The sequence below is a fragment of the Mytilus galloprovincialis genome, chromosome 2 (genome assembly GCF_965363235.1).
Source record: "Mytilus galloprovincialis chromosome 2, xbMytGall1.hap1.1, whole genome shotgun sequence".
NCBI lineage: Eukaryota > Metazoa > Mollusca > Bivalvia > Mytilida > Mytilidae > Mytilus > Mytilus galloprovincialis.
The window spans coordinates 31566224-31587478 of NC_134839.1; the positions used below are offsets into that span (position 1 = coordinate 31566224).

Below are 21255 nucleotides of genomic sequence, written 5' to 3' on the forward strand. Positions count from 1 at the left end.
CGTAGTATGTCTTTATTATCTACAAAGTTTCATGAAATTCTGTTGTGTGGTTTCAGAGGAGTTGAGATGACAAACTGTTGAAGTATAGTACCTTAAAGCAAATAAGTTCAAAGGGGTGTAACTCCTAGATAAAAAATTGAATCTTAATTTCCTGTCGATATGCACATCTACTTAGCACAATGTAGTATGTCCTTATTATCTTAAAAGGTTTCATGAAATTCGGTTGTGTAGTTTCAGACGAGTTGCGATGACAAACTGTTGTAGTAGTACATTAAAGTAAATAAGTTCAAAGGGTTGTAACTTCTAGAAAAAAAATTAATCGTAATTTCCTGTCGATATGCACATCTACATAGTATGTCCTTATTATCTAAAATGGTTTCATGAAAATCTGTTGTGTGGTTTCAGACGAGTTGAGATGACAAACTGTTGCAGTAGTACATTAAAGTAAATAAGTTCAAAGGGTTGTAACTCCTAGAAAAAAAAATAATCGTAATTTCCTGTAGATATGCACATCTACATAGTATGTCCTTATTATCTAAAATGGTTTCATGAAAATCTGTTGTGTGGTTTCAGACGAGTTGAGCTGACAAACTGTTGCAGTAGTACATTAAAGTAAATAAGTTCAAAGGGGTGTAACTCCTAGAAAAACAAGAGGCTCTCAAGAGCCTGAATCGCTCACCTTAATTCTTTTGGTTAAATCTCTCATCAATGATTATTTTGGCTTTTCAATTTATTTAAATGTTTTTTGGATCGTCCTATTTTCTTCAAAAGCCAAAAAAAATAATCATTTTCTCCTATGTTCTATTTTAGCCATAGGAGCTATGTTTCTTGACATACAAGGAAATAAAATAAAAAATTTATACTAGATACTCTGAAACTCATTTAGCCTAAGTTTGGCTGAAATTGATACAGCAGTTTCAAAGGAGAAGATTTTTTAAAGTAAGTCAACATGATGAACAAATTGTGAAAAAAGTCTTTAAAGGGCAATAACTCCTTAAAAGGTCAATTGACAATTTTGGTCAATTTGACTTAATTGAAGATCTTGCTTTGCTTAACATTATTGCTGTTTACAATTTATTTCTATCTATAATTATATTCAAGATAATAAACAAAAACAGCAAAATTTCCTTAAAATTATCAATTCAGGGGCAGCAACCCAACAACAGGTTGTCTGATTCATCTGAAAATTTCAGGGCAGATAGATCTTAACCTGATAAACAATATTATCCCATGTCAGATTTGCTCTAAATGCTTTGGTTTTTGAGTTATAAGCCAAAAACTGCATTTGACCCCTATGTTCTATTTTTAGCAATGGCGACCATGTTTGTTGATAGATCACAACTTCGGATAAAATTTACAAACTAGATACCCTAAGGAACATTCAGTTAAAGTTTGGAAGTATTTGGCCCAGTAGTTTCAGAGGAGAAGATTTTTGTAAAAGATTACTAAGATTTACGAAAAATGGTTAAAAATTGACTATAAAGGGCAATAACTCCTAAAGGGGTCAACTGACCATTTCCGTCATGTTGACTTATTTGTAAATCTTACTTTGCTGAACATTATTCCTGTTTACAGTTTATCTCTATCTATAATAATATTCAAGATAATAACCAAAAACAGTAAAATTTCCTTAAAATTACCAATTCAGGGGCAGCAACCCAACAACAGGTTGTCTGATTCATCTGAAAATTTCAGGGCAGATAGATCTTGACCTGATAAAAAATTTTACCCCATGTCAGATTTGCTCTAAATGCTTTGGTTTTTGAGTTATAAGCCAAAAACTACATTTGACCCCTATGTTCTATTTTTAGCAATGGCGCCCATGTTTGTTGATAGATCATAACTTCGGATACAATTTACAAACTAGATACCCTAAGGAACATTCAATTAAAGTTTGGAAGTATTTGGCCCAGTAGTTTCAGAGGAGAAGATTTTTATAAAAGATTACTAAGATTTACGAAAAATGGTTAAAAATTGACTATAAAGGGCAATAACTCCTAAAGGGGTCAAGTGACCATTTCCGTCATGTTGACTTATTTGTAAATCTTACTTTGCTGAACATTATTGCTGTTTACAGTTTATCTCTATCTATAATAATATTCAAGATAATAACCAAAAACAGCAAAATTTCCTTAAAATTACCAATTCAGGGGCAGCAACCCAACAAGGGGTTGTCTGATTCATCTGAAAATTTCAGGGCAGATAGATCTGGACCTGATAAACATTATTACCCCATGTCAGATTTGCTCTAAATGCTTTGGTTTTTGAGTTATAAGCCAAAAACTGCATTTGACCCCTATGTTCTATTTTTAGCAATGGCGACCATGTTTGTTGATAGATCAAAACTTCGGATATAATTTATAAATTAGATACCCTAAGGAACATTCAGTTAAAGTTTGAAAGTATTTGGCCCAGTAGTTTCAGAGGAGAAGATTCTTGAAATAGTTTACGACGACAGACGACGACAGACGACAGACGACGGACGACCACGGACGCCAAGTGATGGCATAAGCTCACTTGTCCCTTCGGGACAGGTGAGCTAAAAACTAATTGTAATTTCCTGTCGATATGCACATCTACATAGTATGTCCTTATTATCTAAAATGGTTTCATGAAAATCTGTTGTGTGGTTTCAGACGAGTTGAGATGACAAACTGTTGCAGTAGTACATTAAAGTAAATAAGTTCAAAGGGGTGTAACTCCTAGAAAAAAAATTAATCGTAATTTCCTGTCGATATGCACATCTACATAGTATGTCCTTATTATCTAAAATGGTTTCATGAAAATCTGTTGTGTGGTTTCAGACAAGTTGAGATGACAAACTGTCGTAGTAGTACATTAAAGAAAATAAGTTCAAAGAGGTGTAACTCCTACAAAAAAAAATTGAATCGTAATTTCCTGTTGATATGCACATCTACATAATATGTCCTTTTTATCTAAAAAGGTTATGTGAAATTCTGTTTCGTGGTTTGAGAAGAGTTGCGATGACAAGAAACAGTACTGATGGACAGATCAAGAACATTATACCCTCCGCAACTTCATTGCATGGGGTATAATAATGGTCTATATGAAAATTTTTCTAAGTTCATACAATAGTGACATCTGTATAAGCTGTAAAATTTGAGTCCAGATGCATGGTAATAGGTTTTAGTAATAATAATAAACTGTTATCACAGAGATATGTCTCGCTGTTTTTGTAATTTCAATAATGCAAATGTTGAATTAACAAATCTACATGGAAATGAGATATGCCAATGCTTATACAACTGCATACCAATTATCATTAACTTACCACTAATGGTTCCCCATAAACTGACCTAATCACAAACTAATACATGAAAACTAATAAAAAATTACAAAGTCAATAGACCATAACTGAGGGTGCTGGCCAAATAATCTCCATGGTAATGAGATAAGCCAATGCTAATACAACTAATCACAAACTAATACATTGTTGACACCGCTGCCGACGACGCCAGAAACAGCATACTTATGTCTCGCTTTTTGACTCTGTCAAGCAGGATAAAAATTCTCAAATATAGCTTAAGGAAATAATTTGTAATTTAGAGGTTGTAGTTGGTTGCTGTGTGTTTTTATTTGTTTGTTGTTTTATTTTAAATCAGGCCTTTTGTTTTCATGAATTTCTTGTTAGTTTTACATTTTATAACGTCCCAGCATTTGGTATCTGGTAAATGTGTGTTTCATTGTTGTTTTTATTAGCGTATATCAGACAATGACAGAATATTCCTGCAACATAACCATGTGATCAGAGGTAAAATAGAGGCCCACTTACCTCCACTTGAGGTAAAGCATCTGGTCCATCAGGATCAATAATATAAAGTCCATCAGCTGATTTGGGTTTCGTTTTAAAAATTTCATCACATGTCCTAGGCATTGCTGAAAGTTAAAAGAACTCTTGTGAAATGCACAACTATGTTAATTGTATTACCATTTTAAATTAGAAATATTATAAAGCTACATTAGTAAATTATTCACATGCTTTATTTCTTTTTAAGACATTAAAATAAAAATATTCCTGCCAGGTTTGATTTAAAGATACCTCTACTTTAGAAACTAAATGTAGCTTCATTCAATTAATAGATGAATGGGAAATATCCAGCAGCAAATATAACATCTATATACATGTACAAATGAAAAAAATATAGATAATTGAATATGATTATGTACCATGATTTACACTAAACACACACTTTGAGCCAGATTTTAGACACATTAACTCTGGTAGTCAAAGTTGATCAAAGACTATTTTAGCTGTCATGTTAAGGCTTTTATACTGTTATAATTTCCTATGTTTTTATATATTTTGGCTTTCCAAAGGAAAAAATCTTTAGGAATAACCCCAAAATTATTTCTGATATGTTTTCGGAGTAAGTAATTTTATATCTTCATACAAAAATTATCATGATTATAGGATAAAATCTGTATTACAAAAACAAGAATGTGTCCATAGTACACGGATGCCCCACTCCCACTATCATTTTCTATGTTCAGTGGACCGTGAAATTGGGGTCAAAACTTTAATTTGGAATTAAAATTAGAAAGATCATATCATAGGAAACATGTTTACTAAGTTTCAAGTTGATGTAACTTTAACTTCATCAAAAACTAACTTGACCAAAAACTTTAACCTGAACTTTGCACTATCATTTTCTATGTTCAGTGGATTATGAAATTGGGGTCAAAACTAGAATTTGGCATTAAAATTAGAAAGATCATATCATGGGAAACATGTGTATTAAGTTTCAAGTTGATTGGACTTCAGCTTCATCAAAAACTACCTTGACCAAAAACTTTAACCGGACGGACGAACGGAGGCACAGACCAGAAAACATAATGCCCCTCTACTATCGTAGGTGGGGCATAAAAATCTTTTTAGAACAAATCTCACCAACCCAGAACTTATTTCACCAGGTAAGGAACAAATATCACAAACCCAGAACTTATTTCACCAGGTAAGGAACAAATATCACAAATCCAGAACTTATTTCACTAGATAAGGAACAAATTTCACCAACTTGGAACTTATTTCACCAGGTAAAGTGTGGAACTTATTTTTTAGAGATGGAGCAAATTATATAGAAATCATCTGTGAAAGAAGTTCTGTGAGAACATATTTCCTGTGATATAAGTTTCACTGGAACTTTTTTCACAGGAACAAATTTTGGCTCACAATTACACTGTAACCCATAGAGAACCTTCTCCTTATGGTAAATAATTATTGCAAGATAAGGAATGCATAATTTAAAAAATTGAAATGTGCTATTAATTATCCATGTTTTTGGTTTTAGTTTGAACTAGAAAAGAATATTTACATGAAAAGATAGACTCAAAAAACAACATCTGTTGTAAAATTGTTATCAGCAGTAATCTAATCAATAACCATTTGATTGGTTTAATGCCAACATCACACATTCTGATTGGCTGAATATGGGAATTAGTAGTCATTACCATTGTTACCATTGGGTCATTCCGTCCTTACAGTTTTTATGATTCAGAATAGTTAATCAAAGAAATATGCTTATCAGTGTATTCTCTGAACAAACCAAATCTATCATTCATAAAACTCAATTTATTTTTCATTGTCGTTTTTCTAAATAACTATTTATGCATAAAATATATATTGTCATTTCTCAACACAGTGGAGAAATTCATGCAGAAATGTAATTATGTTATATAAAGAATACCTGCACAATCTTTCCCGTTGCCGGTGTATCCATTTTTACATTCACATTCATAGCTGCCATCTGTGTTAGCGCAGTCAGCATCGACAGAACATGGATATGGCGGCACGGCACATTCATTTATGTCTGATAAAGTATAAAACTACTTATATAATATATAAAAGTTATAATGACAAAAATAACAAATTGACATCTGAAGAGGAACATTCAGTCTTCAGTCTACAGTTGTTCTCATGGACTGGTTTACATTGGGTCAGTCATTAACAGTTAACCAGTTTGTTTTAAAACGTTTCAACCTATCATGATTAATCTCTGTAAAATACAACTATATGTTGAGTGATGACACTTAAATAAACAAATGAAATTTCTACAAACAATTAATATAATTGTAAGTTTGTTTGACATGTATGGTAACACCTACCAGTACAGTTGAATCTGCCATCCCCTTCATACCCATTCCTACAGATGCAGGCCTCATTTTGGCATCTTCCATCTGCATGGCAATCAGCGTTTATAGAGCAGAAAACTAAAGAAAAACAAAAATAAGAACTAAAGATGGAATAGATTATCCTTTAGTTAAAAATAAGGGGATGTGGTATGTTGCCAATAAGACAATTATCCACCAGTGACCAAAGGACTTGAATGTCAACAACTTCAGGTCACCCTACAGCCTGGATCTACCCCTCATTGCCAATGAGACATATACTGACCATTGGCATGGACTTAATATGAAATACATCCTGATTTGTTGTTTTTTTTTCATTTAAACTAATTTTTTTTATGTCCCAAAAATCCAAGGAAATATATATGTGTCGATTTAAAGTCAAATACATATATTTTTGTTGACATTTATTACATAAATATGAACTGATTATTTGTCTCAATACATTTTAATTTTTAATACATATTTAAGTTACAAACGTTTTGGTTGAAATTCTAAATAAGAAGCCATTTGCATTATGTATAGTAAACTAGTTATGATTATGATTTTTGATACTTTTAAATGGTGGAAATAAGACACTTTACAGAACTATGCCAGCAATCCAAAGATACATTGGAAGGCAGGAAGTAAGACAGACTTTTTACACTGACACTGTATTATAAGAAAATCCTTGTATTGCTGTTATCATCTGAGGGAACTCCATTTATAAATGACTGATTTAAAAACAGTGTGGCATTATGGGTACGTAACTGTTTTTAAAGATCTAGTTAAATCTCACTTACTTATGAATAAACCTTGAATTTTTAAATTAGCCCATCTACCCTAGAAAAGATGTAAAAAAAATATTTTTTAAACACAATTTTAAACTTATAAACAAAATTTTGAAGGTTTATCATGTTTATCCTGCATTGTCAAGAAGATAGATATTGACGGTAATGCCAATACATACATGAACATGAGTATCCATCTCCTCTGTAGTTATTTTTACACTGACACGTAAAGTTGCCGATGGTATTAGTACAGTAGGCATTCTCATCACACATACAGGTTTCACCGCTGCATTCACATTCATTTATGTCTGAAAGTATAGAAAAAAATAGTACAGTGTTTGTCCTTATCATTTTTTAAAAGTTTAATCATATGAAGATACAAAGACAAATTTTATACAGATAAAAAAGTTTTATGAAAGGTAAGTAATTTTTACATCTTTTTCATTTTTTTGGACCAGCTCTTTTACTTTTATTTTAAGGTTAATATAATGACCAGATGAGTTCCCAAAAAGTCAGGAAAAAAGTGTTTTTTAAGGAAAAAATAAAAGAACCAGGTAAAAGTAATCTCCCCTGCATCTCAATATATCTTCCCGGGCACAGAAATTTTAAGTTTGGTTTTAAAATGCTTGTCTTGTTATATTTTGATATGGATGTAAAAATATAAGGGATTGTATCAGAGTTCATTTATTCTCCCAAAAACAGAGACTAAACAAATGCTGATCTTTTGTTGGTTGAAAGACAAATTATATGATTAAGTTAACTGCTTTCAAATCATATAAAAGCATATCTTGGTATATATGCATATTCAACTAAGGACACTCTCCAACATTGTAGAAAAGAATAGAATTAATGACAAAAATCTCTCTGTCTTTTTTTAAATCTTATATTGCTAATCATTGAATAGATATAAGAAGATGTGGTACAATGTATGAGAGCCAATGATACAACTCTCCATCCAAGTCACAATTTGTAAAAGTAGACCATTATATGTAAAAGTACGGTCTTCAACATGGAGCTTTGGCCTACAAAACAGTCTGTTTAGTTTCTCTCTATCTTATAATAACTATATTATAGCTTTTGCTCCTAACTAAGTAGTCATGATAGAGGATAAACAATAAACTCATCATAGGTAAAAAAAAAAAAAAAAAAGAACAGCATTGAAATTTTGTATTTGCACCAGACACACGTTTCGTCTACAAAAGACTCATCAGTGACGCTTGAATAAACAAAAGTTAAAAAGGCCAAATAGAGTACAAATTTGAAAAGCATATCTATTAGGCAAAATGCAAAAAATCGTCATTAAAGGGGCAATAACTCCAATAAGAAGTTGTTGGACAATTTCTGCCATTTCTCTTAATTTTAGATCTTGTTTGTCCAACTATTTTTCTATTATTTAGTTTCTTTATATCTATTATACATGTTATAAGTTTTAAGATATAATACAAAAGCCCTTTTGGACCAGGTGAGCTAAAAATTATTTGACAGTTAATCTTTCAAAAATGAATAAAGCCAAACAAGTACAAAGTTGAAGAGGATTGAGGACCCAAAATTCCAAAAAGTTGTGCCAAATAAGGCTTAAGTAGTAATCTATGCCTGGGATAAGAAAATCCTTAGTAAATGACATCTTCCATTTAAAAGTGTACCAGGGTCCATTAAATATCTAAATGGGCTGTAATCAACTAATTACAATTCAAAAAACCTTCCCAGTATGTTGGGGGATTGGTTTGTGCAATAAAAAATAACTTTAAAAAGAATATGAGTTATTATTTGCCATTTATTAGATAAAATTATGTTGCATTCACAACAAATTTGACGGACTTGCGCTACCGTAATTTATGAGGTCGTATTTGAGGTCTACAACTGTATGTAACCTATTGGAATTACGACTATTCACGGTTGTAGTATATTTCTTCACATGTCAACCAATCAATAACGGTGCTTTTTAATCACTGGATGATCATACATATGTCAGTTTTTTTTTATTTGAAAATCAATCATTTCAAAACAACCGTTCTGTCAGCAATTTTGACGTTAGCAATTTTTCTCAAACACATGTGATAAGTTGGTTATTTATAAATAACTATTTCTGCTGATTCATGTTATAAGAATAAATGACCACAGAGATTAAATAAGCATCAGTTGAACCACATATTTTTGTTGCAGTATATTAATCAAAGTAAATAATTTTGAGATCCGTCTTTTCTGTCAAAGTTAAGGTCTGACGTTAGCAATGTTCAACGTTCTGTGTCATTCAGTGTGATAATAAACCTTTAGCCACTTGGAGCGCTTCTAAATTATGTCACACAACAAAAAGCATGGCCACTTATAACAACATCAACCTGTAGGTAAACAGCAATCTTTTTGTTTTTTCATCCGTCTGTCAATATTTTTTTTACGTTAGCAAATAATGACGATTGAAACATGTTATTGAAAATGTCATTTCTAACAGTTCCTATAACCAATAATTTTACACACACCATCCTGTACCTATTTTTAAGAAATAAACACCAGTAAATGCGCAAAAATTGACTCGAAAGCACATGGATAATAATTTGTGATTGGGATTGTCAAATTTTGACAGATCCTTATTTTGTCAGTCAAAAAATGACATTAGCAAAATACAAAACTCTCTTGTAATAAAATCTCTATGTATGATGCATTGTTATATAGCTTATCTATAGAAGTAAATAACAACTAAATTCAACTTTAAGCAAAACTATCAGAGTTGTATGGTATAGATGTTTATTTATGTTTGTTGCTTAAGTCATAAATTCCCTCAAATTGTCTGTCAAAAAATGACATTAGAAACCTTTTTTTTTAATTTGTTTACGTCTGTTATCCAAACATACGGGCATTTTCAAAACGAGTGATCTCCCTTTCCTAGTTACGCCGATATCCGATATCAAGGCGGTGAAGCTTTTGATGTATAGATAATAGGGCAGATGCTCATTTTTAATAAAGAATTTGTCGTGAATGCACCTGTGTCTTATATTGTTATTTTAATTGAAACATGCCCAAGTCATGTTGTGCAGTTGGCTGTAAAAATCACAACTTGATGCTGAAAAGATTATCCCTCTTTAGATTTCCTAGAAATGCAGAAAGACAAATTAAGTGGTTAACTGCACTTAAAAGAGACAAACCAGACGGTACACCGTGGGTTCCAACAAAACACTCAGTAATATGTAGCGAGCATTTCATCACAGGTAATACATTTGTATTTCACTTCATATATAAATTAATTAATTCATCTGTTTTAAAAACACACAAATACACGATCTTCCAATGCATGTATTATACCAACTCACAAAACACACCTTCAAATTTTGTTTTTTCAACACTTACCATCTTGTTATTTTTTAATTCCTAAAGACAAGTTTTTAAAATCCTTTTTTTAATATTTTTCATTAACTTAAGTAAAGTCTGTTTGCAATAACTTGATAAATGATATAAAATAAAACATTGTGTAGTCAAATGGATATTAGAAATTATTTCAATGAATCCCAAGCCATGTGTGATTGTATATCTTGTTTGAATAGCCGCTGTCGTATTCGTGTTGAAATTAATTGCGATATTATAAATAAGGTTTACTCCTGGTTTGCCCACTTTTAATTCTACCAATTATCTATTAGTTAAGAAAACAAAAAAGACAAAAGGTTTAATGAGCATGCAATTGTATAGTCTGTTCCAACTTAGGTATATAGTTTGTAAGTGTTTTCTAGATATTCAGGTTGGTTTTTTTTTTGTATAAAAAAATAATTAAAAAAATCAAATATTTTTTATCAGTAATTTAATATCAATTCAATCAATTAATTCAACATACATATACAGCAAATAACTGAAAATGATATTCAGTTATAAAAGTGTCTTTATGTTCATTAGTTTCTGAATGATTTTCATGATAGAAATATATTTATACACTGAGTTCTCTTTTATTGCAAACTTTAATTAATAAATTAATTAATTTTATAAATGCATTGCATAAGGAAATCAATTAAGCACAAAAAAGTAATAAGGGCACTGTATGTAAAATGATGAGAAATACAATCTTTTATATATACATCAAAAGTAACAAAACATTTAATATATTTACAAAGTCACAATTAACAATAATTCACTTCATTGTTCAGTTCAAATGGAGAAGATGGGATGTTGCGTCAGAGTAATCTACCACGTTGATGGGTCCTTGTTGGTATCTGTATATGAGTCTGATGTCTATTACTCTGTATGGTCGTCTTTAAGGTGGGCGTGTTCCTCCTGCTGCATACTGGACAATGTAAAATTCTGTTAGTGCCTTTGTCTTCTTCAGTAGCTCAATGATCTCGTAGATGTTTGGGTGGGCGTGTTTGAGTCGCTGCTTATGTTTGTTGTGCCATCCTTCCAGGTGATTTGTGCATGGTGCGGGGTCCTTCTGTGTAATAGTGGTTCCATAGAAAGCGGTAGTTTTCAACCCAAAACTCTGTCACGTAATCTGTAAATGAACTTGTAGCGGGTATGTTTTCAGTTTCTCTAATGTCTTCTAAAGTGTTTAGCCAAACATCGTCAACAAGGTGAGGTGGAACAATAGGTACCAGTAGTACTGCGGCTCGTCGTATCAGTTAAGTAATGTCTTCATTTTCTTTATAATAGGACTGTAGTCCATATTTCTGTGCCTTTCGCCATATACACTCGGTAAAGTGGAAGAAGCAGCCTTTCACAGTTACCCCTGAACATACTGTCTGTGTTGCGTTGTTGATTGCTGTCTTGTAGTCAATAGATAGTGTTTCTGGTTGAAGTTGTAACTGGTGATGTTGACAATGGCTACTGAACAGTTGCATTTATATTCTAGTTGTTAAATTTAATCGGATAATTTTATATTTTACTAAATTTTGAAACGTGTATTGTATTGAAATTTAAAAAAAAAATAAGTTGAATAAATTAAAAGATATTCAAATGAGATTTATTCTATTAAATCTTTAGTTTCATTATTTTACTTTTCACCTTTTTTTCAGAATGTACCAATAATTAAAAATATTTGTTGATAAATAGAAATATTTATTCATTTTAGTACACATTTTTTCCTATTCTTTTTTTTTTAATAAAAAACATTATCCTGCCAAATATATATAAAATATAGAAATGTTTTGCACATTTTCCTTGATTTAATCATGTTAATAGCAGAATATAATATTTAAATAAAAGGTAAAAAATATGACTATGATTCAGAAATAAACTATAATTGTTAAAACAACAATTCCCTCTATGTTTACATATACATGTAATTAAAAGTGGGCAAACCAGGATGACACCATAAATAAAAACATCAAAGATGACAGGTAGATGTGGTCATCTGGTAAAAGATAAAATCTAGAATCAAGCTGTTTTTATAAGGTGCAAACAAGTTGATTAGTCTAATAACATATGACCTGTTTATCTTGAATGAAAACTAATTAACAGGGTGTCTTTTTCCTGTCCATATTTACATTTTTACAGACATTTATGTCAAGAACGCCTCTAGTAAGTAAATTGGCTTTGCGTGATCAATTCTTTGTGACATTAGTTAAATTAAAGTTAGATATGCCGTTTGAGTATATTGCAGATCAATGTGGAATTCCTTCTTCTACTCTTCATGACATGTTCTGGAGGTGGATTGACTTAATGAGTGCAAAGCTTGACTTTCTGATACACTGGCCTGATCGTGAAACTATGAAATGTACCTTACCAAGTGTTTTCAAGGTCAAATACCCTCGACTAACATGTATAATAGACTGCTTTGAAATATTTATAGATCGACCAAAAAAATTAAACGCCAGAGCAAAATGTTACTCAAACTATAAAAAGCATAGTACTGTTAAAGTTTTAATTGGCTGTAGCCCTTTAGGTTCAATAACATTTTTATCTGAAGTATGGGGATGTAGAGTGTCAGACACCGAAATTGTGAGATCTTCTGGGTTTATAAGTTCAATATATCACCACCCAGGTGATCAAATTCTTGCAGATAGAGGCTTCACTCTACAAGACGACTTTGCCAGTGTTTGCTCTGCAGAACTTATAATTCCGGCTTTTACAAAAGGGAAATCACAGTTATCTGCAGAGGAGGTTGAAACATCGCGTAAAATGAACAGCATAAGAATTCATATTGAGAGAGTAATCGGTTTGATGAAAAACAGGTACAAAATTCTACAAGGCACTATACCAATTAATATGCTTAAATCAACCACCGATGAGGCATCCACCAAGAAGCAAGCTCGAAAAAAAAAAACAAACAAAAAATCAGATTTTTGTAAAACATTGTAAAAGGGGAAGGCTAAAAGAATTTATTCTGTTCCATAGTACCTAATCATATAAGGAGCTTTGTACATTATTTTCAGTATAACTGGCAAAAATTTTAAAACACATGTTTAAAACATTGAATACGTAATCTAGTATTATTCCTAATAATTTATAGGGGTATCCTGTAACATTCTTAAAAGTTATGCACTTTTTATTTTAATCTATATCTTCAGCTTCATGTCATTTTAAAAACTTGACACATATCATAATTATAACTTCGTGTATTAATTAAAGTTTACATGGACACTAGACGTATATCAGAGACATGTATACTAAAGAGATTAGCGACTTGTAAATCTCGCTGACTTCACGCGTGTAAACTCGTACCCAGCATCCTCTAATCATATGATAACGAGATTAGCGGTAGTCTAGACAATCGATAATAATCACTCGGAACACCCTGTTGTTTTTCTTTGTATTAAGGACCAGGACAAAGACTTTCAGTATTAAAATCTTGTATTGTAAACAAATTCGCAGGTGAATAATAATGACGCTGTTCACATGTAGCATCAATCGGTCTGTTAATTAGGGGGTCCCATGATTAGGAGTATGTGGGAAATTATTATCTTTGCAGGAAATAACTGTGTAATGTCGAGAAAAAAAATTAAAAAAAATTATAAAACTTTATAATTAACTTTCATCTCAATATTTATATCTATATTAAAATTGATGCTTGGTGGCTGTTGTGATATTCACGATGTCCAAGACAGATTTTTTATCATGGGACGACAATTTAGATTTAGATATATTGTTTGGGGAATACACAGACACTGACCCAATTGTAGATAGTGACGACGACTTTGTTCTAGCGACAGGTGTGCACCCCCCCCCCCCAAAAAAAAAGGTCAAGGAAATTGACAAGAGTTTAAGTGCAGATGTTACTGCTACTGATGGTTACAAATGTCTTGACTGTGACAAGATTCTGAAATCTATCTCTGGGTTCCGTGGGCACACATCAAGACAACATGGAAAACAATTGAAAGGTAATTTAGGCGAAAATGTTATTTTTTTCTCCATCCTTTTAACAAGGACGCATTTGTTAAAAAAAAAAAAAAAATATGCAAAAGTACATGTCCTTTAAAAGTATTTAAGGTCCTGTCCATGCATGCTATGTTAATTTTGTAATACTTCCCTAAGAAAAACTTTAAGAATCATCAATTCCGCCAAGATTGAATAATTATTATGAAAACAAAATGTCAAAGTGGCTTGGTACTTAATTAAATGGCTTCGTGGTGCATATATGAACAACTTGACAAGATATGTTGGGCTACTTTACACTGTGATAAAAAGTTTCAAGTTTTAACACCACTCAGGGGTTCACACTACCTTGTGTATGATGTTAATAATTAATCTAGAAAGACTTCATCAATTTGTTAACAACAGGTGACATTTCTGCATGTCCAAGTGGTTTAATTACATGAGTTACTAACTTATTAAGAGGAAGAATCATACAGCTACTGATAACCTAACATGTTTGATCTTTACTTCATGTACCTTACAGGATGTTTACTTATTAATAGGTGTCAAATTATAAACAGTTTTATTACCATGATCAAGATTTTTAATTAGCAACATTAAAACCTGAATCAATGGAGTTTAACAACAAGAACATTAGCATGTGTTTAGTAATTTAATTATCATTGCTTTAATTTTCAAGTAAAAGAACATTATGACTCTGAAGCCATTTTGAGACCATTCAAGTAGTTTTGTTACCCAATGATCATTTTATTCAGGATTATCCTAGTCCAACTATAATACAAGAAACCGTTTTATAAACCTTATATGTCATTGTTTAAACAAGCACAACCTCGAAATATTGCTTCGTTTTATTTATTTTTGTTCCAAAAGTCGGGAGCCTTATCGAGTACTGAATCTAAAATTTGGGCTTCTTGAATCGGGATATAAATTCGCCTATAATTTTATTAGCTATTACTAAAGAAAGCTTAAAATTACAAATAAACTACGCCTCTACATAAATTTAAGTTATTCTTAACTGAATTGTGTTGATATAGATTGTATTTTATTATAATTTGGTTGTTTTCTGTACGTTAAAGCTGTTTGTAAATAATCAATAGGCAAATTTTCTACTCTCGAGAAATCTCGTGCACAAGCGTGAAGTTGACCGCTGGTTATAGCCGTAACGATAAGTTGCCAATCTCTGTATTTATATGTCTCTGCGTATATTAAGGGCATACGATACAGTTACAGGGGAGGTAATGACGTTGCTAACGTAAAATGTTATTTTCGCGACGTCAAACTATGACATATCGGGAAAAGATGCATTTTTCGACTGATTTTTATCATTCAAACTGATTTAATTTGAAAACGAGTGCATGGACCCCTATTTTCTAAAACGGCAATTTGTTTCATTTTGCAAGGAGATTATGTGACCCAAATTTTATAAAACTGTAAATAGAGGATTTTTTTTTAATTTTGATAAACATGCAGCAAAAAATGACGTTTGTTCCTCTTATCATGAACATTTGATAAATATGAGTTATTTCTGAATAAAAATTGCATAATTTTTAATGATACTTATAAAATACAGAAATTACCGATTATTGAACAAAAAACCATTTGTGTTTATCTTTTAAAATAAAAAAGTTATGTCTTTCTTTCGAAAAAGAAAATACGGACACAAATCTGAATTTTGAGCAAATATACAAACTTTCGACCTCATTTTACTCAAAAAGTAGCACATGAAGGTATATTTTTTATTACATATTTGATTTAATCAGGTAAAAAATAGCCTATATGCAAATTTTCATCCACTTGTAAATACAGGTTCAAAACTGTATCGTATGCCCTTAAAGCTATCTTTTCACACCTGACCTGGGAGGAAATCACCCACTGTGCAATGTTTATTGCCAAATATTGTCATCTCATCTTTATTTTTAACAATTTCTAACATTAATTCAAAGTCTGCGTCCTTTACATTTAAAAAAAAAAAAACAAACAAAATTCAAACTTTAAAGAACAGAATTAGAACCAAATTAACTTTAATTGCTACACAATTAATCTATATTACATATGTATCAATCTTTGTTTAGTTCTAAATAATATCGCCGTGATTATATTTTTTTCCCTATTTTTTTTTTTTCATATTTTGTTAGTTATTTGAAGGATGTATCTAATATGTCTCTGCTTACTTTAAATACACAGAGACATATGTATGTCTGCTTTTCATACTAATAATATTTCACTGCATAAATCGATACACGCTTATTCTTCAAAACCGGAAAAAAATAATTAAAGTTATCTAGGTGTGCTAAGCTTTATAACTTTTAATTCTAAATACCTGGCGACTCAATTAAATATGAATACACATCTCCAAACTGAAGATCTAGCCAACATGATGGGTTATTTTTCCAAACACCTGCAGGGAACTTGTATGGACATTCATCACTGTTAATTAACACTAATTTGGTACTATAACGACCTTGTGCCACACTGTCTAGCTTATCAAAATAAGTGTATGCCATCTAATTATTGTTTACACCTTAATTAATAAATGTAAAGTGCTATCTCATTTAACTTACCCTCGGGTATTACCACTGATCATTAGCGATGATTGGGGTATCTAGGGAAAAGCGTCACCTACAGTGATGCCCGGATGCTGTAACTAACGGCTGCTACGTCACGCCGGATAACAGAATAACAGATTATTATTAGGGGAATACATTTTCTTTTTGCATATTTTGATTGTGTACTTTATTTTCTACTAATTTGACAAAGAAGCTTACAGAAAAGAGTTAACAGAAAAAATATTTTCAAGATAGTTGTTGGTGCACTTTTAAATGGAAGATGTCACTAATAATTTGTACTTTGTATATATATATATGGGACTGTGCAATATTTATCAGGCAGGTCAGACCGGTGCAAACCATGGTAGGAAAAACACATTTTTCATCCACTTTAGACATAGAGTTTCTACTTTTTTTTTTAATTTGAACTATTTTTCAATCAAAACAAAATAAAGCAAACGTGATTAAGTGTGAATGGACAAGGATTTATGTTAACCCCTCCCCGAGACTTATTGGAAAGCATAACCTATACATTTCTTCACCCTTTTGCAGTCTCATGTTAATTATGTTGTAAGATCCGGTAGTACCTGTACTTATTCACTTATTTTCTATGTCTGTCCGCAAAGTGACGAAAGGAAAAGGGAAAGTAACGTTAAAACCATGTATAAATCAAATCAAATCAAATCGAGTGTCTTTTTAGGGCGGAGCTTTACAATAAAGTTTAATGAATTTGTAAAAGTGTTTTACTATTTTTAACTGACACTCTAAAGTAAATTTCGTTTCCTATTTGTTATATTAACACGAATATGGTTAAAAAGGCTTCAGTCGCGTAATCATCAATCAATATGTTTTGAATTTTTAAATAAAATTGGCTGTGTTAATGTTGGATAAATTAATTTGGTCATATTTGCCTAAGTAACGTTTTTATTTGTTTGGACGAAAGGCGCTAGCGGAATTGGTACCCCTTTTTCTATTTTATTTTGTCGGTTTTTTTTGGGGGTTTTTTTTTTGTGTGTATTTTTTGTCTTAATAAACAAGTGTGGGCACAGACCTGTGTGAATATACAAACAATCAGTGTAAGGGTGTTTTACAGTGTTATCAGGCATGTTGATATTATTTTTTTTTGTTTTTATAAGGCGTAATGTTAACTGTTCATAGGTTCAACCATATGTTCTCACTAAATAATATGTAAAAAAAAATTTTTAAAAAAAAAATCACAATTTATAAATTCCGTGAGTCCAATGCGCTTTTCTGTGTTAACCTTCATCAGGAACGTCCGAAGTCAAATACTTGAAAGCCAAGGACGTTTCTATAAGTACTGAAACACACGAAGAGCGACTTAAGAAAACGAGATTGACATTTCAGCAATATAAGAGACATATATATATGTTGTGTACAAGATGTAAGTTTGTACAAATTATAATTTGTACAGGGTTTTTGTACAAGTTATAAGTTTTTTTACACCTACCTTCTTGCAACAGGTGATACAGGTTTAACTTATAAAATGTACCAGTGTAATGTTTTAAATTTAAAAAAATATACGTCAACCTAACATTTAGTGCTATTCTCCTTGCCTTCAAACTGGAAATGAGGATAACTGAATGGTTTAAATTCTAATTTTATTTTTTTCCTTATACCATATTAATATCTATATAAAATCTTTTTGAGGTCTTATAATGTTTTTGTATCAATGCTCAGTATTAGACTGTATAATAAAGTTGTGAAAAATTGACTGAAATATGCGGAGCAAAGGACTGTGTGCTTGCATCATCCATTTTTGTTCAGCAGGTCATAAAACACTGATAACTTGTACAAAAATTCTGTACAAATTATAATTTGTACAACATTACAACTTGTACACAACATATATATATATATGTGACATTTTCACTTATTTTCGCCAATTCGATGTGTTGTTACTCCTTTCCATTTTAAAATACTACAATAACAGTAGTTTATAGAATTTTAAAATGATCAATTATTATTTTTTGGAAAGCGGACAAGTGCACAGACAAACCGATAGACGGATGGAAGGCGAGATGGATAGAACGTATATAAATTGACATAAAGGATATTGGTTACTTACCTTCACATACATCATAGCCATCCCCTTTAAATCCATGTCTACACACACAGAAGTTATCCTCACATTCACCATTGGTATGACACTCATCGTTTATGACACATGGGTGTCGACCTAAAGTAAAGCAAAATATATTGATACATGTTGAGCACACTTGAAATTATATATTCTAAAAAAAACGAATATTGAGACTACTAAAAATTTAATCAGTTGCTGACTACATGGAGCTACATGGTTTTAGCTCAGATTGATTGATTAATTTTTTCATTCATTAAAATATATTCACATTTCAATAAATGACCGATGAATCAATACCGATAATTATAATTATAATGCAGCATTGTTTGATTGGACACCGCGGAGTCACAAATTTGAAAACAATAATTCAGATCAGACGTGATGCGACAGATTTGAAGATGAATAATTTTACAGTATAGAATAGGGAAATGTGGTATGACTGTCAAAAAGACAACTACCCATGCACCAGGCACGAAATGATGCAAAAGTTAGCAATATAGTGCTAGTACAATTTCTTTCAGTTGCATTATAATGTTATTTGAAAATTAGCAGTGGGCAATTTTTATTAATTGATTGAAAATATCCGTTTTGCGAGGCTCCAACTGTGTCCATTTGATACCCGCAAATCTTTAGATACACCCTGTCATGTATATTTGTCTTTTGATCTTTAATAGATGTTTTGCATTTCAACAGCATGCATACTAATCCTCAGAGAGTTTTTGCTAGGGCTCTTTAACCTACAGTTAACATGGCAAACATTATACATGAAGCATTTGATTGTATGTCTCATTCCTATATTTACCACACTTTGCTGCGAAATGCATGTCCCATTCCGGTACAACACTAGGCTGTGAAATGTATGTATCCCATTATTTGATCGCACTTGACTGAGTATTGTATGTCCCTTTCCTATACTGCAATTGACTGCTTATTGTATTTTCCATTTCGATACCGCACTTGACTGCGTGTTGTAAGTTCCATTTCTATACCACACTGTGCTGCGAATTTATGTATCCCGCAGTCAAATTGACACCCAACTTAGCTAAGGTTGTACTGTCGAAATAAGTCAAAGGATGACCAGCCGTACTTCAGTTAATCCTGGTAGTGAACATTTCTTTGCAACACATGTAAATATGACCAATATATAAATCAATCAAGCGACTTGTATAATTGCTCATGCATATATATATATAGCTTTTTCGTATTGCTAGCCAAGTATTGCCATTGAATTTGCCAATTGTAATTTTCGCAATACATTTTGGACTATCGAGTAAGTGTTGTTAAAAAAGAATGATAAAATATTAGCGGTATCAAATGTTAATGAATAAATAAGTTGAGCTCACCATCTGTACAACCAGTTCCATTCTGAAATCCGTCTCCAAAGTAACCTGTATGACAAACACAGTCGAAGCTGTTTCCTTCGTCCTTCTCTACACAGTCTGCTTTCTCGTCACATGTTCCCTCTTCATGGAAGGAGCATATTCCAGTAGAAGCTGAACCTGTATAAAGATTGAGATAATAATTTAGTGTTGTATATATACATATAATTTCAAACAGAAAATATAGAAATCAACATTCAAAAAATATAAAATAAATATTAAGTATAAATAAGAAAATAAATATACAGATGGCGCATTTGTACTGTAACAATTGACCTTTTGGTAGACTTATGGACAACACTGAGTATTGCAATGATGTTAAATATTTTGTTTGTTGTTATTTTTCAGTCCAACTGAATTAACCGACACACCTCGTTTCTCAAACACATCTAACACTTTTCTTGACGATTAAAGAGTAAACAAAATGAATTGAGTGTAAATAATTAATGTTTTATTTATCATTGAAAAATGAAATAATGAATAATTCATGGACACAACGGGAAAAGCATAGATAGATTGATTGGTTGGTTTTCATTAACACCACTTTCATCACTATTATGTTACTTCATGCCGGTTAGTTTTGTTCGGTTGGTATGAAAGCCGAAGGGCCCTGAGCGAACCACCAGTTAAAACACTGTAGGAAAACTGACAATCCTAGTCAGTTAAGGTTTGAGTCGCAAGCACTGGTGAAAATAGAAAAACCAGTACAATAAACTTTCCTCAAATACTTAATACCGTACAAAGCTTATCAAAATAGTATTGTGTTATATTATACTGACATCACATGTTATTGATTCTTATCTTAGATTTAGAATATTAGAATAGAAAAGCCAAAATAAAAATGAGTTTTAATGTAAAACAGCGAGTACCTGCATTTCGTAGACATCAAACGGATTTGAGCTTATAGATACATTAATTTACAAAATATATACATAAAATCAATTAGACACCCGACAACGAAACAAGCCAAAATATCGTTTTAAATATAAAAGCAGGCATAAGAGGAAAAGGGTGGAAATTCAACCATG

The 21255-nt window shown here is 31.6% G+C and overlaps 2 protein-coding genes across 2 annotated transcripts in view; one reads left to right on the top strand and one right to left on the bottom strand.

The window, feature by feature from the left end:
* The window catches only part of LOC143063365 (uncharacterized), a 101069-nt gene that overhangs the window by 58294 nt on the left and 21520 nt on the right, over nucleotides 1-21255 (bottom strand). Inside the window, exons 3-8 of the mRNA XM_076235480.1 lie at nucleotides 20192-20347; nucleotides 18834-18944; nucleotides 7094-7222; nucleotides 6124-6228; nucleotides 5706-5828; nucleotides 3794-3897 (exon numbers count right to left, since the gene is read on the bottom strand). Of these exons, the coding sequence (XP_076091595.1) occupies nucleotides 3794-3897; nucleotides 5706-5828; nucleotides 6124-6228; nucleotides 7094-7222; nucleotides 18834-18944; nucleotides 20192-20347 (728 nt within the window). The remainder of the gene's footprint in view (nucleotides 1-3793; nucleotides 3898-5705; nucleotides 5829-6123; nucleotides 6229-7093; nucleotides 7223-18833; nucleotides 18945-20191; nucleotides 20348-21255) is intronic.
* LOC143061933 (uncharacterized) lies at nucleotides 9791-13187 on the top strand. The gene is made up of 2 exons (XM_076233796.1): nucleotides 9791-10128; nucleotides 12348-13187. The coding sequence occupies exons 1-2, from the start codon at nucleotides 9925-9927 to the stop codon at nucleotides 13185-13187; spliced, it is 1044 nt and encodes a 347-aa protein (XP_076089911.1). The 5' UTR covers nucleotides 9791-9924.

What these genes read in the sequence shown, in the direction of transcription:
- LOC143061933 (XM_076233796.1), top strand. Translation starts at nt 9,925, where the DNA reads ATGCCCAAGTCATGTTGTGCAGTTGGCTGTAAAAATCACAACTTGATG. An exon ending in TCATCACAGGTAATACATTT is followed by an intron (nt 10,129 to 12,347) that starts GTATTTCACTTC and finishes ACTAATTAACAG; the next exon opens with GGTGTCTTTTTCCTGTCCAT.